This window comes from Dermacentor albipictus, chromosome 1 (genome assembly GCF_038994185.2).
Source record: "Dermacentor albipictus isolate Rhodes 1998 colony chromosome 1, USDA_Dalb.pri_finalv2, whole genome shotgun sequence".
NCBI classification, from domain to species: Eukaryota; Metazoa; Arthropoda; class Arachnida; order Ixodida; family Ixodidae; genus Dermacentor; species Dermacentor albipictus.
Window position 1 is genome coordinate 388,002,303 of NC_091821.1, and position 25,941 is coordinate 388,028,243.

A 25,941-nucleotide genomic window follows, 5' to 3' on the forward strand; every position below is an offset into this window, starting at 1 on the left:
GGAAACCCGCAAGGTGGAAAGAATTAATAAAGGGAAAATGAGACATCCACCCAAACGTAGCTACAAAGGAAACCCATACGGGTTCCTCGAAAGAGAAGCTTCACAGTTGAAGAAAAATTCGTCCTGGTCCGGGACTCGAACCCAGGACTACCGCCTTTCCGGGGCAGCCGCTCTACCATCTGAGCTAACCAGGTGGCTAGCAGATGGCAGGCGAACTCTTGCCTTTGCTTCTGAGTTGTTGATAAATTCGACTTCGCCTGCCATCTGCTAGCCGCCTGGTTAGCTCAGATGTTAGAGCGGCTGCCCCAGGTTCGAGTCCCGGACCAGGTTAAATTTTTCTTCAAATGCGAAGCTTTTCTTACGAGGAACCCGTATGGATTTCCTTCATAGCACTTCGCTATGTTTGGGTGGACGTTTCATTTTCCCTTTATTATTTACGTATTCTGGTACATAAAATTTTCTTCACTGCTTCGACCCTACTGTATTTAACAAATCAGATTATGGACATGACCAATAAAATTTGTAAAAGAAAGTTTTGGACTTTGGTCACAAGACTACATTCGAAAAGGTCATTCTGCACAGATCCTGTGTGTTGCTGAATAACTCATGAAAGAAATGGGCGGACAAGAAGTTTAAAAACAATAACAGTTAACATATGTAAATATCCTACAATTTTATTACACTATGTCTACCACATGCATGTAAATATCCTAAAAGAGCAGTGCAGTTGTAAGGCACACCTAATTTCATACAATAATGCCATAAAAAAATCATGAAAAGTCCAGTTCACCAACAGAGCTCTTCCAATGCGTAGTGTACCTTCTTGAAATCACTTCCTGCCACAGCGCTCTAGCATCGCATCTTCCAGCATGTATGCTGGCTTGAACCGCTTGGCACCTCGGCTGTCGAAGTACATTAGTACTTGATTAGGCTCCTCATTCTCTCCAATCGATGAGTACCCTTGGTCATAGAGAGAACAGTAAGGAATACTGAGGTCACGTATGAAGTCCCAGACATCCTTGTATGACCAGTCCAGCACAGGGAAGACACGCATCACCTGAGGCCACCCTTCATCCGTTGGAATGAAGGACTTGAGCTTCGCACCGCCAGGGTCTGTGGATCGGTTGCCTAGAAGGAAAGCCTTGACACCGGGTTTTGAGGTTAGGTACTGCTGCAAAGCAACCTTGTAGCTACCTTCAGATATGGTTGTTAGTTCGCAGTTGTAAAGTTTCACACTGTTGTGAATAAATGATATTGTTTCAGGCCACAGTTGCTCACTGTGCACAAAGAGGCACTGGATTTTCGGCAGCGCTGTTTCACCGGGCTTCAGTTGCTTCTGAAGCAGAGAGTATAGCATGTGAAGAATAACAGTGCAATCCTTTCCACCACTGAACCCCAAGCATATTCCCTCCAACGTGTACTTTGCGACGGCCTCCTCGATAACCTTTAATGCTGCTGCAACGTGTGGCTTCCGCTCCGCCAAAGTACTCAGTTTCTGCCAAGCATTGTTCAAAGGATCACGGTCGAACTGAGTCACCGAGTCATCTGGCAGGTTGTCTAGGAGAAACTTTTTCGCTTCGGCCACGTCTTCCTCCTTCTCACCTTCGATAGCAAGGCGCACGCGGTAGTAGTTACTGTCCAACGTCGGGTAGGATCCAAACTTCACCTTGTCCTTGAACTGTTCCACAGCCTTGTTCAAAGAAGCTGTTATGCTTAGCTCGTCAGACTTAATGAACAGCTCCGTAAGATACATGATCTTATGGCCTTTGTCCTCGCAATCCTTGAGGAACAGTGGAAACAGAGCCTCAAGCGCCAGAGGCACACCGGGAAGCATGTATACGTTCTTGGCGCACACCAAGGGCAACCGCAGCACCCTATTAGGTCGCTGTATGTCACCGAAGAGTATTCTCGAAGAACGTGGAATAGTCGCGAATTTGCTGATCGCTATTTCGGCTTCAGACCTGGGACCGTACAATGTCTGGTAAGATGCGAGCACCTCGGGATGCACGAAAACGTCTTCGTCGAACGCTTTGGCAACACTCTCGTACGTGACGTCGTCGTGCGTCGGCCCCACGCCTCCCGACGTGAATACGTAGCTGTAAGAGGCGGAGAACTTGCGCACTTCCTCGGTGATTACGGGCACGACGTCGGGAATGATGGACACCCGCTCCACACGGATGCCCACACCACGCAGCCGCGAGCAGATGTGATGCACGTTCGAGTCGCTTATGTCGCCGCGCAGAATTTCGTCGCCAATGACAATGATACCCGCCGTATCATTTCCGGAGGACATCGAGCGGCCGATCCTGAGAAAAAAACGCGGAAATAAACGGGCCGACCTAAGAGTCATGTCTGTTGCCTGCTAATAAATGTTTGAGTTCCTGCAGTGGGGTTGATACGAAACACGGTACGAACCCATTTGGCGTCCTCCTCCAGGAAGTCATCGACATCGCTTTTCTCTCGCACCCGGCGGCGTGCAGCAACGACGTTTCGCAGCTTGTCGCCGCGACTGACTGACCATGTCAAGCACTCCGTCCCATTTATGCGGAGAGAATCTACGCCCCATCTACGCCCGCGATCCAACCGCACGTAAAGGAAAACGAAGCGAACGACAGTTGTGCAAAAAAAACACGGTGGCGACGTCAGCGACGTCTAGCGAGCGAACGCGGCCGCAATCACCTACGCATCACGCGCGATTGCGGCGACGTCAGTGGCATAGGTGCCTTTTATTTATAGGCACGTGACCTAAAACATGTCAGCCCCCATCGAAATAGAGAAAACGGAACGACTTTCGAGCAGAAGCGAAATATGTCAGTCGGTAGCATTTCTAAGGAGAAGTGTGAGCCCCTATTCTGACATATTTAGCAGGGTCATGTGAAATCGGCAATCACGCGTAGAAACAGTCGCCCGCTATGCGCTGCCGTTCGAGAATACTTGCAGGCACAGCTTCGGTCAGGCATTTGTCGATGCATTTGGGACTGTCGTTTCCGGAATCGGCTCTCTTACTCATTCAGAAAAGCTTTTTAGTGGCGAACTTCGCTTCTTTTGAGGTCGTTTTTATGGGCTCTTTCTGCTATTTTTCTCCCGAAGGCTTGCAACGAATGCTGACCGTGTGGAGCGCTCCACCAGCACAGGTTTCCACGTGTTTATACTGCCCTGCCTTACGGTGTCTTTTTATTATTCGCGTTTTTGGGACACGCTGCGTATTTTGCCTATGTGCCAGTGAACACTGTTTCTTCCTGTTATTTCCGCTTCTTACTTGTTACAGTTGCATACGACGACAGACGAATACAGTCAGTAATTACTGCGCTTGCACGTTAAACGAAATTGCGAATAGTAAAAATATTGGGATGGATCAGTTCTGCGAATTTAAAGTAGCATGTTGCCTAGAAGTGTACGCTTTTGCCGGTGCCTGCTACTCAATTTGTCAGAGAGGCTGTTGTTATTAATTCACTATTATTTAGCCAAAACTGAAAGAGAAAAACTGGGCATGCAAACACACACGTGTCTTAGCTTACACTACCATTTCTTCTCTTCGTTGTGCCAGGACCGTTAAGTTTTGGGAAGTCTGCTTTGATGTCGAAACCGCTGTCATTACTGGAAACATTGTGTACCCGTAACAACATTTGGCTCCCTTTTCAGGGACGTCCACACCAAAGCTCAACGATGCAAACAGAAGAAGATGATGTCTGACGCATGCCATCAGGCTGGGAGAGCACGCTGTGGCAGTAAGAAAAAAAAGCGCTTGAAAAACCGCCCCGTCATCTCGGAGAGCAGGAGACCTACTCCAGAGCCGAAAATGACTGTCAGTCAGGCTCCGGAACAGAAAAAAAAGAAGCGGCGAAATCGCAAGCGCAGATTACTACCAAGCACAGAGGGACCAGAAAGTTCAGACTTGTGCAGTGATGTAAAAAAGCCGAGGCTAAGCAGTGACAGTGCAGCAGAGCGCACCGACACCAGCATGGTGTGTGGTACCAGGAACCACAACTTTGTCTCAGACAGTGCTGCTGGAACAACCCCAAAAGACACACCGTCCACAGTGATCAAGCACTATGCTGACACAGCTGTGGCACGTGTGAACAGTACTGTGAACACCAGTGTTCCAGAGGAAGATGATGAAGAGAATGAACGGCGCCGAATCAAGGCACACCTCCACAAGCAGCGCAAAGCATTGCCCATCTTCCCTGTGAGAAAAGAGTTGGTGCGGGTTGTGAAGCAGAAGGACTGTGTCATCCTTATAGGAGAGACTGCCTGTGGAAAGACGACACAGCTTCCACAGGTAATTTTCCTGGTCAGAGAGGGCTTGAGTTGAGTGGCTGATGGACTGCTTGGATGTTTTCTTTTGCTTACAAGCATGTGTAGTCTGTGTTAGTAATTCCATTGTGCTTCTTTGATGCAGTATCTCCATGCCACTGGCTTCACAAAACAAGGGATCATTGGCATTACACAGGTGTGGTAATAGTGGTCTATTTTACTGATGCCTATTGACACGTGCACTTGTTTATCTTTATGCTTTTTCTGTTTTGATGTGGGAAAATGACAAGTCTTTATTTTGGTGTGAATTGCTTTTTATTACTGCTGTGTCACCGCTCTCTTTGGTGGCATGAGTGTACAGCTCATGCTTTTAAGTGTCACTGAAGAGAAGTGACAATGTAAAGAAGTTAGCAGGAGCTTAACCATGATAACTGTTTGAAGTCAGTGTAGATATGGGATTTGGTGTGCTTGCTATGTTTTGTCATCAGTGCTAGTGAACCTGTGATCAATAATCATTTACCACATTCTTAAACTTTCTTTCACCTTAGAATCGGATTGCCTTGAGTTCTTAAAGTCGAAGAAGAAGAAACATTTATCCTGACTACAATATGGTTGACAGTATCATCTGGTTCTTTAGCCTATGTGGGTAGCTTTGGATCTATAACATAAATGTCAGCATAAATTACAATCCAGTGCAAACAGCAAAAATAATTAATCTTATATAGATGAATTAAAGTGATGTTTTAATTATGGAACAATATTTGGATATTTTCTAATGAAGCTAGGTACATCAAGTTGAGTTTGAGCAGCGTAATTAAGCTGGATGCATATAGAGGGCTGTGCTGCCCCTTGGTTAGATTAGTAACTACCTCATAAGTGCTCCTGGGCAAATTCTGAACTGTAAATTCACAGCTGGTACTTTCAGCATCAAATCAAAGGCTATAGAGTGGAAGGTGGATACTCAAGCAGCTCCTAATTGCAGAAATCACTGAGAACCATTAGTAAAGCATCATGACTATCCCAGCTAATTGGCACTGTCCTCTGCTTTTTATGAATCGAAATGACAGCTGCAGCAGAGGAGTGTTAGGTATATAGTGTTGTAGGTCAGTGATAAGAGATTATAGGGCAACATTGTCGGGTTGCAGTTATAGATCAAACCATGCAGTTTGAAGGGCAATTATGAAAGAATTACAGGCAATCACCTATTTTCAAACAAAGAGGGTTGACACCAGTACAGCAGCATCAAACCGGTTTTGCAGGAAAGCCAGTTATCAGATTATTCGATTCACTGGTTATCCGAACTTGAAAAACGTATAACCATAGTTATTCGGATATTTAAATATTTAAATATTCGGATGGCCGGATATTTCTTCTTTTGTACTTGTCCCAAAATATTTGCAGTTATTTTTCAACAACTCGTGCAAACCCCATATCTGTCGTTGTTAACCTCGTTACCTTTCCCTTTTTAAATTTATCGTTTGGAATTGCATTGTAAATAACCTAACCAGTTATTTAAATCGGATGCCCGGAACATCCGTTTCTTCAAATCCGGATAACGGGTTTTCGAGACCGTATTCACTTCTCTCTGATTAAACCAGATAGCCAGTTTGACAGATATTTGCAAGCACTTGCTGAGACAAATGTCAATATATATATATATTATGAGTTGTGTCGCAGATCCTGGCATAGCTTAGTTGTTTACAGCTTCTCAATCAGCTGCTGAAAACAATCTGGGATCAATCATAATTCAAGCTAAATATAATCAAGGAACCTAAATAGACAGAGGTATTTATATGGCTGTTGCTACAGCAATAATTGCACTGGCTTGTGCAACTGGTGTGGACACAGCCTGGCAGCAGAGTTTTCGGTGATTTGCTCTAAGCAGTGTACTGGCATTTTTCGACATCAAGCTAACTTGTCCAAGCCAACCTCTGCTGTCTTTTATGGCTTTAAATTTCTTTCATTGTTACATACTTTGCTTACTCTTTCTTTACTGTGACAGTACAAAACGTCTTTTGTCATAGCCAAGAAGAGTGGCTGCAGTCACAGTTGCTGACAGAGTTGCCATGGAAATGGGCGTCGAACTTGGCGGCTTGGTGCGTAAGTCCTTGCCTTGTACAACTGCATCACACTCTTGAATTTTTTTAACCAACATTTCTTGGTCCTTTGTAGGTTGGTTACTCAGTTCGCTTTGACGACACAACTAGCAATGCTACCAGGATCAAGGTGCCTGCATTTCTGGCTTCTGCTGTGTCTGATTGATTGCATGCAGGTTTTCATTCTTTCTAATATCATTGGCCGCATTGCAGCAATCGATTGCATGCGCGATTGATGATGTAGTTCGTCCTTTTCTGCAACCTCCAAATAGAAATTAAGGGTTCCCCTACGAGTAAACTGTTGTTGATACATTGCAGTACCTGACTGATGGCATGTTGCTACGAGAGGCCTTATTAGACCCTCTACTTCAAAGGTAAGTGGTACAATGACCAAATATTGTTTTAGTGTTTCAGGCTGCAAGTTTACTACAATAAGATAGGAATGGATCTTCCACAGCACATCGTTCTGAATTGCAAATAACCCCTTTCACATTTATTCTTCATTTAGTAGTTGGGGGAGGGTGGGAGGCAGTAGCTATCAAAGGGACATTCCAGTTGCATTAGTGGCAGCAGCATATGTTATCGCCATCGCTACAGTGGCTCCCTGGCAAGATTATGATCACATGATGTCAGCCAAATAAAATGTAGAAAGAAAAAGCACCACAACCAGTCTTGAACCTATCATATTGCCGCCTTGGAATTTGCGTATCAACCGGCTGCACTACACTGATATTGATAGAACACAGATGCAAAAAAGAATTAAGGAGGAAGAAGTGCAATAACAGAATACAAAATGTGAAGGAGCCAGGACCATTATTCTCTAGAGGTACATAAAGGTTAATTTCAGATTGACAGTGATGCACAATTTGTGTGCTGCTCTGAATGTTTTGTGCAACTGAGACTGTTCTTTCTTTGTTTCTTTATTTTTGGTGTGGCTTTCGATTACTACAGATATGCAGTCGTGGTGCTAGATGAAGCTCACGAGAGGACTGTGAACACGGACATCCTCTTTGGTGTGGTGAAGACTGCTCAAAAGGAGCGGCAGCGCCTGAGCATGGCTCCACTGAAGGTACCATGCTAGCCTTTCTTTCATTGTTGTTTACCGACAAAAACAGTTAGTGGCACACTCGCTGCTCCATCATGGCACTGAATGCTGGCATTGGCATAATCACTATGTTCTCATGGCAACAGGTTGCTTCATATTAAACATATTTTATATGAATGTTTGAATTACTATTTTGGAATAACATTTAATGTGAAGAAAAACATGGGAGATTATGACAGTTTACTGATACAACTAATTTAGCATAATCATACATGCTGTCATGAAGTCTTGTCAGAAAAGTCACGCAAGCCATTTGTTCATCTCCACTACAGTGTCAGTTGGATATTTCAGTAATTAAATTCAACGGCTGTTGATAGTAACCATCACGCAAAGATATCCTTGTACCGTGCATTGGGTGCACATTAAAGAACCCCAGGTGGTCTAAATTAATCTGGAGTCCCCCATTGTGTCGTGCCTCATTATCAGATCGTGGCTTTGGTGCATAATATCTAAGAAGTTATTCGATTTAATTTTAAATTTTGATGGTAACCATCTTAAATAAAGTATTAAATTATTCTCACTTCTCTCTTGGTATATATAAGTTCCAAGGGCAAGGCTGCAAAATAATGATGCCTGATAATGGTGTACAATCAGTGTATTTTACCAGTGTTGACATATGGGGCAGAAACTTGGAGACTGACAAAGAAGCTTGAGAACAAGTTAAAGACTGTGCAAAGAGCGATGGAATGAAGAATGCTAGGCATAACATTAAAGAGACAGAAAGAGAGGGGTTTGGATCTGAGAGCAAACGGGCATGGCAGATATTCTAATTGACATTAAGAGAAAGAAAATGGAGCTGGGCAGGTCACGTAATATGGAGGTTAGATAACCGGTGGACCATTAGGGCTACAGAATCGGTGCCAAGAGAAGGGAAGCGCAGTCAAGGACGGCAAAAGGCTAAGTGGAGCAAGGAAATTAGGAAATTCGCGTGCACTAGTTCGAATTGGTTGGCGCAGTACAGGGGTAATTGGAGGTTGCAGGGAGAGGCCTTTGCCCTGCAGTGGACATGATGATGATGATGATGATGATCAAAAGGGTGAAAGACACACATTCAATAAAAGTACAAATGAGGCATACAAACACTGTTGCCTTTTTGTCAGAGCTCCCAGTTCTAGACTCAAGCTTTAATTTTCAACACATCAAAGGATAAAAAGCTGGGCAAGTTGGTATGTATGCGTTTTGGTAATTGTGCAGTGAAAAAATGGGAAAAAAGAAATGCATGTGCAGTTCTCTTTGCGTTGTCCCCGTTTTTTCATGAGCACTGCACAAATCACTGGATGAATCTTTTCAACTTGTTAGAACCATTTAATGCATCTGTACAGGTAAGCATTACGTGACCTGTCCAACTCCATTTCCTTTTATCTCAACTAGAATATCAGCGATCCACAGTGTACCTCTAATGTGAATTGCTATCTTTATATCCCTTAATGTTCCACCTACCCTGAGAAACTGCACTGTAACGGAGGGGGAGGAAGTCGCCGTAGCTCTAGCGGCGGCTGAAGGTTACCGCAGGAACAAATCTCTGATAATTCTAACGGACTCCAAAGCAACATGCAGGAACTACACACAAGGCAGAGTTAGTAAGGAAGCACTGAGAATCCTCCTCAAAACAGAGCCTCCTAACAAAAAGATAAAACATAGGATCTTCTGGATACCGGCACACACCAGTATAGAGGGCAACTCAAGGGTGGACCGCCTAGTTCGCGAACTCACGCACCGAGCAGGGCAGTCGGAAACCCTAGAGGCCCCCTTAACGGTGGAGCCGACGTATGCAGAAATACTTAACCATTACAGAGGAAGGAGACTTAAATACCCCCCACCCCACACATCGCTCACACAACATGAGGCAGTAAGCTGGCGAAGACTGCAAGCAGGTACGTTCTTCAACCTGCACACATTACACAAAATGTTCCCTACCCAGTACAGGGATACATGTCCGTGGTGCGGAACAACCCCCACGTTATATCACATCACGTGGGAATGCAAGCGTAATTTCGCATTCCATAAAGTAAATAACCCAAGTGCGGAACAATGGGAGGGTCTGCTCACCAGCAGCGAGCTCGCAGCCCAACGGGCAATTGTGCAGCACGCCTGCGAGGCAGCAAGACTCAGCGGTGCCCTGGAATAGGGGCGCCGACCTTGTGAAGCGGCCAGGACTCAAAACATGAAGACACCGGCCCACCGCCAATCTCTCTGAGATATAGAGAATTAAAGTTTTTCCATTCCATTCCATTCCACCTACTATCAAATGCATAGAACAGGCAGCCAGTGGGGAATCGGATGCCATGCTCAATGAATGCTATGGGAAAGAAAAAACAGCCGTAGGTATTGGAGAATTAGATAAGTGACAATATTAGATATGTCCGATACATGATGCCACAAGGTAGGTTCAGTTTGCATGAGATGGGAATTATTGTATAATTTCCAGTATTAGCTTTTCTTGTGCTGAGCACTTAAGGACAACACAAAGTATACTCTTCATTGAATATTGAAGCTGCAAGCGCCGTTGCATGTTCCTAGCAGTGATGCAACTTCACTCTGCTGCCTCTGGTTAGCCCTGACTTTTTTAGGCCTACTCAATTCTCTGTACTTAAGGTAAGGAACTTAAGTAATGATGTAGGTAATGAAAGTCATGGGGGCTGTTGCTGTGTACTTAACATTTAAAATTTGACTTTCTGTTTTCGGCATGTCAGACTCAAATCAAGCATTAGGCTGCGCGCATAGTGACACCCATTGAGTTGAAACTATTACATGCTTAAACTAGGAAAGTGGAGAGCCATAGAATACTCAGAGGACCACAACCTGGTATTACCTGTAGGATTATTTTGTCCCCTCTGGCCCACCTAAAGATTTGCATTGTTTTTGCTTCTGTGGACCTGCCAAAAATGGGCTAATGAATACAAAGACATTGGTTAGCTGTAGATATTGGCAATACCTGTTTGCTTCCAGCTGTATCATTGTAACTAGTTATATGCACTCTGAAGAAATGGCAGCCTTTATAAGTTCGTATTGACACACCTTAGTGACAACATGGATACAAAGGCAGCAGAAAATTTTTGATTTCAAGTAAACTGAACACCCTTTTCTAAATTCCATTATTTCATGTGATGCATGATCATACACATTCAGCTGTCTTGCTAGATGCTAACCTTGCTTACTCCTTTTGTTGCATGCAGATTGGAGCGCTCTGTACTTGATGCAGTACATTCAGGATATTGTAAATGTTAAGTGGCTGGAAGGAATCCTAGGTTATAGAAAAATTATGCAAATCCCACACACTGTGGCAATCTATGTAAGCAAAGCTTTCTGTGCAGTTTGCTTATTGATGATAGTTTGCGATGATGCTGACAGGGAATGTTTAATTTCTTCATCGTTTAATTTCTTCACTTTGCCTTTTTTCACTCTCGCCCTCCCCCCATGTATGGGAACCGTGAGGGAAGAGTGGCGTGTCTGTCATTCACTCATTTTATGGCTGCATTACTTCTACCCTTTCTCTGCCTCCTCCCCCATCTTCTCTACCATTCTATCTCCGCTCTGGACTGTTGCATGTTAGTAAAAAGGTAACCGCTGCAGTTTTTGCAACGTTTTTGCGGTGTGTCACGAATAATTACAGCTGTCAAGAGGGTGTTGTGATAATACCCAGGGAACTTCAGAAGGCATTATGCATATGCAATGCGATGGAAAGGTTCAAACGAGCTTCTCGCATTGTTTTTTCTCTCTGCCACGCTCCTGCCATGTATGTGCGCATTCTAAACCACCTTCCTACGTGGCATGCAAGAGGCATGGCATGGCAAGAACTTTATTTTAGTCCAGAGAAACTAGGGTCCGAGGGCACAAGCTCCCGGGCTATGTTGGTGGCTCCGCCCACGTAGGCACCGGTAGGCCAAAGGCTTTCCCGATGTCGTGAGCTCTCCGGACGGCCAGGAGTTGATCTTGGAGGACATCGCTGGATATGCGCCGACTCCAGTCCTCCTCGCTGTTGAGATCCGAAGCCCTTTGGTTGGGGCACAGCCAGAACATATGATCAAATAGACACGGAGTGTGTCCGCAACTTTTACATTCCGCGGGAAAGTCCCGGTCAATTTTGTTAAGCACATAAGGTGTGGGATAAGATTTAGTTTGAATCATTCTTAATGTGACTGCCTGAGCTCGGTTGAGCTTCTGATGGGGGGGAGGAAAAAATCTCCTGCCGTCCCTATAATGTGAGGTGATCTCGTGAAAAGTAGTAAGTGGGTCTTTGTAGGAGCCGCAGTCATCCTGGAGCAGTTCCTGATCTGATGCGCGGCATGTGAGATCTCGCACAGCAGAGTGAGCTTGCTCGTTAGGATTGCAGCCACTGGGGCTGACCGAGTGGCCCTGATGAGCCGGAAACCAGACTAGGTGTGAGCTATCCAGTTGGTCGTAATTATCAGTATTAATACTGTGTTTAAGTAACTTGTGTGCTTCCGCTGAGATGAAGCCGGCTGAGTAATTCCTAATAGCTGTACGGGAATCGGAGAAAATTGTGGAGCCTCTCCTCATTGTAATTGCAAGTGCTATGCTTGCTTCTTCGGCGGCATGAATGGAGCTCGTTCTTAATGACGCCGCACTTATTAATTTACCGCTCTCATCGACCACGGCAATAGCGTAGCGGTTGCCCGATCCATAACGAGTCGCATCGACAAAAAGAGCTGAGCTGTGTTGTTGGTGCAGTTTACCCAGAATGCATTTGGCCCTGGCGTCCCTTCTGCCTTTGTTGTACACAGGATGAATATTTCTAGGTATGGGGTCCACAACTAATTGTGTCTCCACCTCCTTGGGTATTTTGAGCTTAGAGACGTCTCCTCCTCGAGGCAGTATTCCGACTTCATCTAGAATTTTACACCCTGACTTAGTGTTGGAGAGTCTTGCAATTTGTGACATCGAATGCGCCTCAATGAGCTCATCTATAGTGTTATGTAGTCCTAACTTGTTGAGGAGTTCGGTACTCGTTCCGTGCGGGAGTCCCAGAGCCCTTTTGAGTCCGGAGCGTATAAGTGCGTTTAGCTTAGCCTTCTCTCCTTTTCCCCAGTTCAGGTATGATGCAATGTACGTCACATGACTGATGAAAAATGCATGATATGCTCTGATGAGATTGTCCTCCTTGAGGCCTGCATTTCGGTTTGAAACCCTGCCCAGGAGCTTTAAAGTACTGTTGGCCTGACCTGTGAGACGGTTCAGGGCTGTAGCGTTACAGCTCCTTGCGTCAATGAGAAGACCCAGAATTTTTATTTGCTCTACTCTGGGTATGACCCGTCCTGTGTTGTCTGTGATTTTTATTGGCAGAGTTTCTAAAGGCACAAGGTTTCTAACACCTTGTCTCCCCTGTCTAAAAAGCAGCAGCTCAGATTTACTAGGTGATAGCCTGAGTCCGGTGCCCTTAAGGAAGGATTCTGTGGTGTCTACCGCTGCCTGTAGTGTCTGCTCTACTGCTGCGAGTGACCCCCTTGGGACCCACACTGTGATATCGTCAGCGTATATGACGTGCCCCAAGCTCGGAATTTTGGACAATTCCTCCGAGAGCCTGTGCATGGCAATGTTAAAGAGGAGTGGGGACAATACTGAACCTTGTGGTGTGCCGTTGTTGCCTAAATTGTATGGACCGCCTGTGACTATCCCGAGTTTGACCCGAGCTGTCCGATTAGCTAGAAAGGACCTCACATAATTGTAAAAATTGCTTCCCAGGTTCAAGGTTGAGATTTCATGTAGGATATGTTTATGTGCAACCGTATCAAATGCTTTGTTAAGATCCAGACCCAGGATGCCCTTTACGTCCCTGCTAGGGTCGTCAATAATAGCCCGTTTGATCATGAGCATGGCGTCCTGTGTGGATAATGCCTTCCGAAAGCCTATGAGATTGTGCCTGAAAAGCTCCTGGTTTTCTATGTGTTCTATTATCCTGTTATGAATAGCATGTTCGGCTACTTTGCCAATACAGGATGTAAGTGATATGGGCCTGAGGTTCTCCTTTGTTAGTGGTTTCCCGGGTTTCGGTATAAACGTCACCTTGGCCTCCCTCCATTCCGGTGGGACAGTGCCGGATCTCCAGTGACTATTAATTTTGACCGTGATTATGTCTATGGCATCATCATCCAGGTTTCGCAAAAGTTTATTTGTGATGCCATCCAGACCCGGGGCAGATCTCCCATTTAAATTAAAAAGTACATGCCTTACCTCAGCTGCAGTGAAGTCACTGTCCAAGTCCGGTTGCGATATTCCGGAGTAAGGTTCGCTTACTTCTTCTTCGTTTTCATATTCATCTTTAAGTGGCAGGTACATGTGTGCGAGGTCGTTTGCGACCTCTCTTGCTGTCCGCCCTATAGCTATCTGTTTATTGACGAGTCTGTTTATGGCGAGGTTTGTAGTACCTCTGGAGAGCTTGTCATTAAGTAGGCTCTTCAATAGATTCCATTTGCCTCCTCTGCGCAATCTGCCGTCTGTTTCTGAGCAAGAGAGCAGTGGAAAAGTTGAAGGAAGCGGCAAAGAAAACTTCACTTTAAACTAGTGTTGACATGGTTTGCAGTATATACTGGAATGTACATTTTAAGCCACCTGCGTTGTCGATCATGGCGCAGACACTTTTTTTTCTTAGCCTTGGAGTAATTCTGATCAGGTTTCAGTTCACCCTATCTCTCTGCAAGCTATTCCTGATTTGTTTGTCCTTACAGATTGTGGTAATGTCAGCCACAATGGATGTCGACCACTTTTCTCATTATTTCAACAATGCTCCTGTGTACACGCTTGAGGGCAGACAACATCCTATTGAGGTGAGTTCTCCTCTGCTAGGTATGTGCTTTGCCCCATCTGTGTTGGTCAACAAGTAAAAAAAAAATGGAATTCGCTGTTCATTTTCTGGTGTGTAGAAGCATCAGCCAATACTCATGCAGTAGCAACAGTGCTTCATGTTAGCTCTTTAATGGATCACTCAATCTTGTCATAATATGAATAGTTGTGGATTAAAAAAAAATGCTGCTTTCTGGATCAGTCCAGCACACTACCTCTAGGAGTGGCCCATGAATGGCACACACATATATTCCTACAGGGCAATAAATAGTAACATTAATCTTGCAAATGTGTACTGTTGCTGAATGTGTTACAGGGGGCACACACAGAAAGGGAAATAATAATATGCAGTTTAATAATCAAACTGGGAAAACAAATTCACCCTGCTCCAGGTGTACATTCATTCAACGTGCGATTAATTTTCTCGAGTTACCTTCGTGCCCTTGCATCAGCGCATGTTGAGGGTGTGAAGTATAGTAATGCTTGGAGCAGTTGTATATATGTACTCATCAAAGTATACAAGATTCCCAATACAGTCGAAGCCACTCTAACAGTATTCAAGTGCCAAGAAGATCCCAGTGTTATAACTGGGTGGCATGAAAGAAGCAGAGTGACAAATGTGGAAACATTTTATTAAGGTAGAAGGAGGTACAGTTGAACCCACTTGCAGTATTACCAATTTTAACAATACTCGGATGTAACAGTGAGCAGCTGTCCCACCACATACTTTTGTGTCTGTACTATGGTAAAATAAACCACTTACTGCAATGTTCCCATGGCGCATTTTTTTATTGGCTGTAACAATTACATCTGGCTTCTGGGCGTGTACACTGAAAAGAAAAGGAACACGAAATCCTGAAAAATAAAGAAATAAAAAAAAATTCACCGCCCCTTCCAATCCATGAAGATGGTCTAAAAGCGAAGCTGTGTTAGTTATGCTGAGTGTTTCACCATGCAAATCAAACTTCGCAAGCAGTCTATATCGTAAATATTTTGTTTCGCCATTCTTTCACCTCATTTTCGCTTTTGCGTGTTTCGCATGGTGAGCATGCTTTAGGAGTGCTTTTTGTTTTTCTCCCAGTTTTTTTTTTTGCGTGATATTTGTGTCCGTGTTTTTTCGTAATGCTTTTTTGCTTGCAAGTTGCTCTGCCCCTTGGTCATCCCATGGTTGTAGATGGGATGGAATGTGCGGAACCACTAATCCAAAGCTCTGTGTATTGAGCGCAAGGCTTGTGCAAGGATGTGTAACATGTTTTACTGTCCCATGCATTTAGTCGTAGAAGCACCTCAGTGTAATATTTCATAACATGATCTTGCTTTTGTTGCATTATTGCTGCTTGGTCATAGCAAGTGCAACATGTTTTCAATGAACATTGCTGCAGGGCTAATGGTAGTTTGGAAGTTTTTAGAGAATGTGCAGTTTGCTGCACATTCTCTAAAGCATCTGCCATGAAATTGTGCTTAGCAAAATTGAAACCTTGAAATCCCCCCCCCCCCCAAAAAAAAAATAGAATCTTCTTGTGATAATGCGTAGGCCACGAATTCTATGTAGCATTCATTTTTGTCTACACAATAAGCACCCAAGTGCATTGCATTCACCCGCTTTGGCTCCATTATCATATGGCAAGGAGAAACGTTTTGTATCATGATGTGTGTGATGTACATAATGACTGAAAATCAGTAACCACCCAATTAGAATATCAAAGCGACAAAAGATTGCGGCTCTCTATAGTATATCATTTCCACGAACCTGACTATGTAAGGATTATTTAAATTTTCTATTGATTTTGCCCTTCTTCATTGACTGGCATGATCCCAGGTCTTCACTATTGCAAGCTTTGGCCACTTGGTGCGACTGGTGATAAATTAATAGAATTGAAGGAAAATAACGTTTCCAGAATATGGCCCCAGCTTAGCAGCATGATGTGGCATACCTTAAAATTAAGCAATGCACTTCTTTCTGTTTTCTCAAAGATGATGTACGCTGTGAAACCTCAGGAGGACTATGTTTTCTCTGCATTAGTCACCGTGTTTCAGATACATCGAAATCAAGGTCCCGGGTAAGTGCAAGGTCTTCATTGCTTCCCTATCAAACACCCACTTATTACAAAAGTCCTTAGCACCTTGTATCCATTATGTACATTTTTATGCAAATTATGCCATTGAAATAACTTTTGTAACTTGCAAGCAGCACAGGATACTGAGCTGCTCATATTCATTGAAACTGCTCGTTTTTCATAGATACCTCCAACATTTTTTGTTTTGAGTGCAGTGCATGAAGCAAGCTGATCAGCACCTCAGAGGTGTTCTTCATGCCTAAAAAATTTCCTTGTCTGCTTGGGCACCTTGTGAGAATCTTTATAACTAAGGAAATTTAGTAATCGCTTGTTTGATCACCATAATCTATGCTACGCTTATCAGTGATGTTTAAATATTATCTTGTCTTGTAGCAACATTAGTAACTTGCTAATGCTGTGGCATGGGACTGCTTATCAAGATATCTTGTATGAGCATTTATGCACTGCAGTAATGGGCATATAACTGCATTTTTAAAACCCTTTACCTCTCAGGGACATCCTTGTCTTTTGCACGGGCCAAGAGGAAATTGAATCAGTTGTCCGAGCTGCCAGGGAAACAAGGCTTCAGCTTGATCCAGGTACTTTGAAAATACACCTAATTTCTTGTATACATCGCCATGAGCAAGAGTTTCGAAAATGGTTGTTCTGCAGTGTAAGATGTACATGGTTGTGTGGGCTACATGCAAGTCATTAGAGGTGCAATGTTATTCAGCTTTCATCTTCATACATACAGTAGTTGTGTAAAAGCAAGACTTCTTTTCCTGAAAGTGCTCACAAAATAAGTTTCTCGAAGCTGCACTCTGTTAGTGTAACATAAAGTTGATAATAACTGTACTGACCAAAATGCAATTGTTGCTTTTATGCAGATAACTAGTGTTTCACATTCGTGAAGAAATTTGAATGGTTCACAGTTTTGCCTCCCAGTGTTCATGCCCAATATAGCAGAAGGTAGGGGGGAACATTGCACTCCCAGGTAACCATGCCAACAGTCTAGTTGCATGTGAAGGTGCAATACCTCCCACTTTTCGCTGGATGTTTGGCAGGTCACATCAGTGAGAAATTGAGGCACCAAATTTTGCTCCACTTCCTTTTGATCACATGTGTATGTGCTCAATAACTACTGATTGGGTTATTCAGGTATAGTGAGAACTAGCAACATTCACTGATCTTTATGAAGTGTGATATCTTACAACTTTGAGGTCCTGAGATTTCTCAATGTAGTTCAGTTTATTCCATTTGTACAAACCAGGCAGAGCATTGTCCTTTATTATAGAGCATCTTGCTGGTTTGTGTTTTGTGTGCACTTGTGTGGGAATAGGTAATAGTAGCATACAAGAAATATGCTTTAGTAGAAGCAGTGTGTAACGTAGCCTTCCCTCCTTTTTCTTTCTTCCTTTGAAGGGGAGCAAAACCTCCTAGCCCTGCCTTTGTACGCCGCTCTTCCTTCAAGTTTGCAGCTAAAGGTGTTTCAGCCTGCAACAAAGGTATTTCAGACTCACAAACCTCCTGTTTATTCGGCGGTGCATACCTGTCAACTCTTTTGAATTTGCCGAAAAGTTTACAACTTAGACATCGTTCTACAATTTTACAAACGTTTGTGAAGTTTTACAAAACATAAATTCTATTCACAAAGTCTTGCCCATCAACCTCCGATCATACCCTCGGAAGTCTTCTGGTTGTGAAAAAACACTAAAGGGTACCTGCTTCAAGAAAGTTTATTTGAACAAGTTCCCATAGTAGGTTAAATTAGCAAAATCAATCACTGAAAACATAACTGTGATCCACAAAAGCATTGCATTGCTTTCCAATTCATGCTGTTCCAAGTTTTCTGCTGCTTATGTGCCACATCTAAAGGTAAATCATCATTAATACAGTCAACGACCGATTTTCTAGACACCCGATTTTTCAGACATGCCCGATAATTCGGATGCCTTCACAGCACCGCCACATATCTCATAGAGTCAATGTATAAGAACATGTGAAGTTTTGGACGCAAAAAACCTTCACTGTCCGATTTTCTGGTCTCTCTGCTATGACCGCAGGTCTAAAACGTTATTAATCGAAGCCACCACCTCCGCCATTTTGATTATCTCACCGCCTCAAACCGGCGCTCTCGCACGCAGATCCGCTGGCAGTCATAGCCACCACAATGGCAATGCTAAGCCCAGCTACATCGACATATGCTACCAAGTGTCTTGCTGTTGGGTGCCGTATTTTTCATTGAAACAATTCATCGGTGTTAAAAATGGCGCCGACTACGCCTTTGTAATCCTCGCCAATGGCTTCGAAGCTTGGACAGACAGCGCGTTGCACTACAGCAGTGTTGCGCAGTGAAGCATACCAAGAGTGGGAAGGGGTAATTATCACGGGACACTGTGTGTTTCCCTTAGTTATACATGCATGCACCTGTTGTCTCCAATCACAGTACAAGCAGCAATATGCCTAATAGGTGTATTTGTAAGCCTTTAGTGCCTGGGGCGATCAGAGACCTTGGGGTTAGTAAAAGGCATGCATTCGTTTTTTCGGACGAAAAATCGGACGGCGACTGTAATATGCGTGTTTATCCCACGAAAGGTGTGTGTTTAGGGTGAACTTCTTAAAAGTGCATGCTACCCTTCACATCCCCTTGCTTTTAGTGTTGTGTCTGCAGGATTTTTATTAATGTATTTAGCAGGTATGGCTGTGCATTATGTAGTTGGCCTTTGGTACACTCACAACAAGATATGTACATTGTATTGACCGCATACACACACGTAAGCAGTACCATTTGATTTCAGCTGGCATGTCTAGCAGCATTGGTATTATTAACACTGTGGGGGAGGCACCTGTTTTTACCATGTGTGTAAGTTCAGTATCTGTTAAACATGCGAGATTGGTATAAGGTGTCCAAAGTTTGAAGCAAATTGTTTAGCTTTGTTAAATAAATGAAAAGATGACTAATTGTTCAAAATTTTCATAAAAAAATTGTTTGCTAGAAATGTCTTATCATCATGGTCTTCATCTGTCTTTGTAAAACAGCACCGTATGTATACAGCTAAGGTATGTTAATAGAACACAGGAGCTTTTGGTTGTCATGAGCTGCAGCACTGTGTCATGATAATTAGTACATGCGTTATTGACAAGGGTACACACGTGCACACTACGATGTGGCCAGAGGTGATGGATCGTGGGTATGCCCTCTTTGATAACACAGGTGGTTGCAATGAGATGGTGCTGCAGGTTTTGATGGCCACGCACTTGTGTGTCCTTGTTAACATATCTGAGCTCCGTACACGCTTGCAAAGCTCATATGCACTGTGCTGCCTTTTTGACGCTGAATGGGCCCCATTCCAGGTCAGTAGGTGTGGCTGCCGGTATGCAACATTACTTTGTATTATATAATCATAATCCTTTGAGGGGTCATGAAAAGGTTTGCTTTGCATTGTGCTCACTATCGTCCTTTAGTTATGCAAATTTGGTACAGGTTCCCTGCTTTGTTCGGATGCTTGCTTTCGGCACTCATTGCACACATTCTGCTTTGCATGGGGCATGAAGGTGTTAATAGCATTTTTCCCTTGCGTCTTGATCTGTTTCTTCCAAAACAGGGATGGAGAAAAGTAATCTTCTCAACAAACATAGCAGAAACATCCATCACAATTCCTGGCATCAAGTATGTAGTCGACACTGGAGTTGTCAAGGAAAGGTAACAGGCAAGAAATATCTACTAGGTCTTCGTACTTGAAGGACAGGCAATAAAACTGTAATTGTCAGAGATTTTCAAGCTTGAACCTCCTTTATGCTTCTGCTATTGTACTGCATATCCTGAAAGTAAAATTTCAGCATTTCATCATCAACTATAGTTTGGTGCAAATTTAGAAAAAAGGGAAGGCCCTGCCCAGATGACCGAAGCACGACAGCTGATTGCTTCCACGACTAAAATAGTCCCGCTCAAAAAACCATGCTTCTCAAACTCACAATCCTCGCTTAAATAAAGACTTTTGTATTCTGATGACTGGTTTGGTAAAACTCTCGTGATCGGAATGCTACGGCACATGCTGGATCGTGAGAGAAAAATAACCCCGTGCCTTCTACAAGACTGCACGTCATCTGCTTTTTAGCTTCATTGCAAGGGACAAAAGTATAGAGAGAGCAGCTCGGCATGGCTTTTGCGCTGGTTTACATGTACACGGCACATTTACTACTCATTTTCCGAGCTTAATAAAAATCAACTGCTATTTAACAAGTACTTAAAAAAACAATGCATTTATCGAAACCATTACAAACCTGGGGCAAGAAGACGATTGAGGCAGGAAACATGCAAAATATGCTTGATTCATCGTTTCAAATAACTACTCCTGGTTTTAAATAGCCTAAGATATATATATTTTTGGTTTTGTGTTTTTACAAACTTATTTTCAAGAATGCAATAGGTTTTTTTCTTTTTTTTTCGTTCCTTTTCACTCCTTTTTTTTACAGTGACATAGTAGACGAACGCACCCATCACTAACAGTAGGCACCAGACTTTGGCACACTTTCCTCATCGTAACTTCACTTTGTAGCAAAACAATACACCATGGAACAAACACGCAGGATGTTTGTTTGTAGCGGTGTGTGGTTGTGGAATCCTGTCCTCAGACAAAGCATAGCACAGCATCAGCGATGCTCGCTGCAATCTTTTGTCACCGGATCACAGCTCAGAATAAATGCATGCGGCACAAATGGTGCATCGTAAGCTCGCAGTAATATTTCTGGCATGGTAGACCACCAGAAACAGTTTGGGAATTCACTATGACGAGGGGAAGACGCACACGACTGATGCAACTCGGCCCAGTCCAAAGACGGGGTGCCCATCTTCTCCATCGGTGTGGTCATCGGCCGTCCGGCTCATGATGTCAGTCCACAGTGCGTGCCCATTGGCGGAGGCTCATGTGCATCCGCCTTGGAGGAGTAAACGCCCGTTTTTTCTAAAATTGCACCCGACTGTAGTGATAGCTGCTAAACACTTATTGCATTAGAGGCTCAACTGTAAATTGCACATTTTGGAACATTACTTCATAAAACAGCATTGCACCAAAGCTGGACAACTGGCTTTGCCTGCAAAAGCCAGTTAGTAGTGCACTTATGTACAGATTAGTTTAAATATATCTTAGAGGAAGAGCATAAAACTGTGAGAAAGTGAAATGCTGAATAGTAGCACAAATCAATAATTCTAGGAAGTGGCAATGCAACAGCTGGTAGTCAGCTAAGAGGTGCTGTGAGTTAGCATAGTGCCTGATGGTGAAATGCAGCTGTGGATAGCACAGCTGTTTGGGAGAGTTCATTGAATGCTTTAAATGTACAGTCAGCCACAACGGAATGCGAGTTCCACCACAAATGTGAATTTCGGCTTTGTTAAGGCAGGGCACTTATAATTTAATGGATCACTTTATAGGTTGCAAAGCCTACTACACACTGAAACTTTGATCTGAATCCGAGCCAGTTGGTAAGGCAACATATTTTGAAGGGAACAGCACAAAAATCAGTATACAAGGAAGTGGCAAACACACAGACACAGAGTACTGCGTGTGTGCTTGCCACTCGCTTGTCCCGACTTTTGCACTGTTCCCTTCAAAACATTAAGCTTTGAATTCCAGATTATTTGCCCAGGCTTTGCAGGATTCAGCTTTTTCACAAATTGCATGTCCCGTAATTCTTTGTGGCCGATTGTACTTTAGTGATTTCACGAGGCAAGGTGTGTGCTGCCCACTGAGGGGAGACCTTTGTACCCAATGGAGCATCAGAAACACTTAATACAACATTTATGCAGGCTGTCATGTGACAGTGTAGTACTACAAAAAAGATGTGTTTCGTTGAGAAGTTAAGGAAATGAGCGCAGAGAATGATACACACAAGAAAATAAAGCAAGGACAAGCACTCATGTTTGTCCTATTTTTCTGTGTGTTTAAGATTGAGTCCCTTTAATAATGTTCCTGTGTAGTATATACTATAATTTCAGAGTGAATATAGGCAACACCTGTTTTGTATAAACAGTTATTATGCTGTGATACATTGTACTCTGTTCCTTCTTTAGGACATACCAACCAGGGACAGGCCTTGAGGTGCTCAAAGTAAGGAAGATATCGAAGGCACAGGCATGGCAGAGGGCTGGAAGAGCAGGTCGTGAGTGCAGGTAGGCAGGCATACTTCTGGAGACCTCGTGAACCACTGATTGCTTTATAGCATATGCAGATTTACACAGGCTGTACCGTGCTATCAAAGCTGACTATGTTGCTTGATTATGTGTCACTCCCTATTTACTGCCCTTTTCCGCGCTACTTGGTGACTGTGCGCTTATTCCAGCTGTGTACCCATCCCATGGGGGTCATAAAATATTGTTAGGTGCACATTGTGTTAAATCATAATGCATTTTGTACGGTGCTGCATGCAGCTAAATATATTTGTGTTAGATCTTGGTGGCATTAGAGGTCTGCGAAGGTCCAGCAACCGATTGTGTGAAGTCATTCATAATGTCCATCTGAAGCATCATATTTATATGGAGCTTAGCAAATATGCACTGGAAATGGGTATTTTGTTGACTATATGCTGTTAGAAGTGCCTTTTCATTCATCAGTAAATGTCAAGGAAGTTATTATGTCCTGTTTGACATCATCTAAAGGCACCCTTTTGCTTCAACTGTTTCAGCTTCAGATATACCACCAACTGTCATGCATGCTTCTTGATGTGAAATAACAGCGCTGAGAAAGCAAGCTGTGTTTTAGGTGTGTTATTTACAAATTTCTAGTGGCGTTCGAACCTTGAATCATTAAAGAGGGTTTAGTTGTTGAATTTGCGCTTCTAAGCTAACTTGCTTCTTTGACTTCATCGACTGCATTAACCCTCTGCTTTTCACCATGGGTGTTAGATTCCACAAATAAGGAAAATAAATTTAAAATATGCATTTCCCTGCGTGATACATCTTTCTGTGTTTTCAGTGGCATTTGCTACAGGCTATACACCAAGATGGAATATGAAGCAATGAGGGAACACAGCATTCCTGAAATACAGAGGTACGACCTTACTCAACATGCATTGAAACCATTGGTGCTGTCCTATAGGGGGTTCTGTGATCTCTGTGTGCTATTTACATTTGCTTTGTGTGCATCTGTCTTGCATACTTATAAAAACACCTGTCAAATCTGCATTAATGAGCTACTAATAGGTGGTACTGGTTATTTGTGCGCCAGTTCTTATGTGAACCTGCCTGATTAACTTTTTGTTTCTTTGTCTGCACAAGGTGAGGCCAGCACTGTCACGGTGCGTGTGCGGTGTCATTTGTGTGCTGCACACTGTTAACGTCATTTAGCTTAACCTGCTTCAGGAGATGTGAAAGCAAAAGCAATGGGTGCAACTTAGGGCAGTGCATCAGAGCCTTAAAACATTCAAAGCATTGAGTGCACCACTTTCAGAAGTAAACAAGCAGCTGCACCAGAAACAACACCAAAAACAGCATCACTAAACAAGCACCAGAAAGTCTAATTGAGTTATGCAGTAGAGGAGGAAAGAACTGTATTGTGGACACTGATAACAGACCTCATTCTAGTGGACTGCGAAAGCAGTGCAGTACTAGTGCGCTAATTTTGGCGGGTCCTTCATGACAGACATCTTTGAGCAAAATACACTCGTAAGCCACCACATGCCATTCACATTAATTTGTTCATTAGTCTGTGCTTACTGGCCTCTTCCATAGAAGAAATATCCTCAATGGCTTAAATATTCACCCTCTGGTGTCTAAAATGCCTACGGTTAGCACAAGAAGAAGAAAGAAAGAAAAAAAGAACTTAATTTTCTTTCCTAACTACAGTTAAACATAGGTACAACAAACTTCAATATAACGAAATTCTTTATGTAACTTTTTACAACTTCTTGTCCATAGAATACTATGTATTCAGAACCTCAATACAGCAAAGTGTGCTAATACAGGATTTCAATATAATGAAATTTCACTGCTACTGCAGAGGAATAACAAAACAATCTTTAAAAAAAATGTCCGCGGACACAGATAGTCAAATGGTTGAATTACAAGCGACTGTTTGCGAACACACGTCTCAAAGCATGCACTGCCCGACCAAGAGCAACCGTCAGAGCAGAGAAGCGTCATGTTTCGTATTTTAAGTCCAAATGTGATAAGATACTATTGTGCGCTTTATGAACAGCAGGTTGCCATTGTCCCTCAAGAGAAAAGTGTATAACAGCTGTGTCTTACCAGTACTCACATACGGGGCAGAAACCTGGAGACTTACGAAAAGGGTTCTACTTAAGTTGAGAACGACGCAGCGAGCTATGGAAAGAAGAATGATAGGTGTAACGTTAAGGGATAAGAAAAGAGCAGATTGGGTGAGGGAACAAACTCGAGTTAATGACATCTTAGTTGAAATGAAGAAAAAGAAATGGGGGGGGGCATGGGCAGGACATGTAATGAGGAGGGAAGATAACCGATGGTCATTAAGTCATTAGGGCTATGGACTGGATTCCAAAGGACGGGAAGCATAGCAGGGGGCGGCAGAAGGTTAGGTGGGCGGATGAGATTAAGAAGTTTGCAGGGACGACATGGCCACAATTAGTACATGACCGGGGTAGTTGGAGAAGTATGGGAGAGGCCTTTGCCCTGCAGTGGGCGTAGCCAGGCTGATGATGATGATGATGATGATGCTGTGCGCTGTATGCTTAGGGTGTGAGTGATAGCATACAAGGGTGAGCCAAGAAGGATGGTGGCTTGATGAGCGCGGTCTTCCCGTGAGAGCAGTAGCAAAGATGGGAGTGCAGCAAGCTCACGGTAACACAGGGATGGAAGCGCTGCGACAATTGCTCCATCTTGAGCCAAACCATCAAGCTGTGCCAATCTGCGCCAAAACACTTCAATCTAATTTAATATAATAATTTCAAATGAAGTTGCCAAATTTAGCAGGATGCGTGTGTTCAGTAGCAACCACAGCCATAGACATGCGTTGGCTAGTGCTTAGCCCTGCAATCCAAGCCTAAGCAATCCATTTCAGCGTCGGCGTCTTCCGAGTGTAGGTTTAGTAGCATAATTGTAACTAGGCCACAAGAAAATCAAAACTGTCTTGTGCTATACAATGCATTATGAATGTTTTCTAAAAGGGTTACACGTTTGCATATATGCGGACCAGCTAAAGATGATTTGAACTTGCACTCATTTCATTGGGCAGTTGAGAAGGAAAGCCGCACTGAATGAATAAGGTTGTACAGTCTGCTCAATGTGTAGCTCATTAGTTTCGTTATGCATTTTAGCACTCGATTTGGCGCCTTATTGGTACATCTGCGTCGATTAATGGCCGAATGTGTGTAACGTTATAAATCGATTTCGCATGTGCACCGTGCCCGGTTAGCGGTATGATAGTGCAGCACACCGACAAACGACCTGCTTGCTTTCATGAAACTTGTTAGTCACAAATATCCAACTACAATCGAAATCATTCAAATGTGCACTTAGGCTACACAGCTTTCTGCCCGGCCACACCACACAAAATCAGGCTCTTGCCGCCGCAGAATGCAAGCCAAAGATGTAAAGTTTTATATTTAGTCAACCTTAGTGGCCAAATTGTAGTAATAATTAAATGTTCATCAAAAC

At 43.4% G+C, this 25,941-nt stretch overlaps 2 protein-coding genes across 4 annotated transcripts in view; one reads left to right on the plus strand and one right to left on the minus strand.

Moving 5' to 3' along the window:
• Positions 1–648: 648 nt before the first annotated feature.
• On the minus strand, positions 649–2,617 carry LOC135917016 (FAD synthase-like). Its single transcript, XM_065450485.2, has 2 exons — positions 2,416–2,617; positions 649–2,306 (listed from the first exon to the last, which is right to left on the minus strand). Exons 1-2 carry the CDS (start codon positions 2,448–2,450, stop codon positions 830–832), a joined length of 1,512 nt encoding a protein of 503 aa, XP_065306557.2. The 5' UTR covers positions 2,451–2,617; the 3' UTR covers positions 649–829.
• A 78-nt stretch (positions 2,618–2,695) lies between these two features.
• ath (ATP-dependent RNA helicase DHX33) overlaps positions 2,696–25,941 on the plus strand; it is a 38,734-nt gene continuing 15,488 nt past the window's right edge. Inside the window, exons 1-14 of one of the 3 annotated variants that reach the window (XM_065450481.2) lie at positions 2,696–2,839; positions 3,643–4,279; positions 4,400–4,450; positions 6,279–6,350; positions 6,427–6,480; positions 6,669–6,724; positions 7,302–7,419; positions 14,142–14,240; positions 16,231–16,316; positions 16,827–16,912; positions 17,736–17,818; positions 19,919–20,016; positions 22,384–22,482; positions 23,285–23,359. In XM_065450481.2, the coding sequence (XP_065306553.2) occupies positions 3,683–4,279; positions 4,400–4,450; positions 6,279–6,350; positions 6,427–6,480; positions 6,669–6,724; positions 7,302–7,419; positions 14,142–14,240; positions 16,231–16,316; positions 16,827–16,912; positions 17,736–17,818; positions 19,919–20,016; positions 22,384–22,482; positions 23,285–23,359 (1,574 nt within the window). In that variant the 5' untranslated portion in view covers positions 2,696–2,839; positions 3,643–3,682. Of the gene's footprint in view, positions 2,840–2,906; positions 3,135–3,642; positions 4,280–4,399; positions 4,451–6,278; positions 6,351–6,426; positions 6,481–6,668; positions 6,725–7,301; positions 7,420–14,141; positions 14,241–16,230; positions 16,317–16,826; positions 16,913–17,735; positions 17,819–19,918; positions 20,017–22,383; positions 22,483–23,284; positions 23,360–25,941 lie in introns of those variants that run through there. The other 2 variants (XM_065450482.2, XM_065450484.2) reach the window with 2 other exon arrangements.

Coding starts and splice junctions, on each gene's coding strand:
- LOC135917016 (XM_065450485.2), bottom strand. CDS start 2,450: ATGTCGATGACTTCCTGGAGGAGGACGCCAAATGG. Junction 2,307..2,415: donor TGGAGGAGGACGCCAAATGG/GTTCGTACCGTG, acceptor TTTTTTTCTCAG/GATCGGCCGCTCGATGTCCT.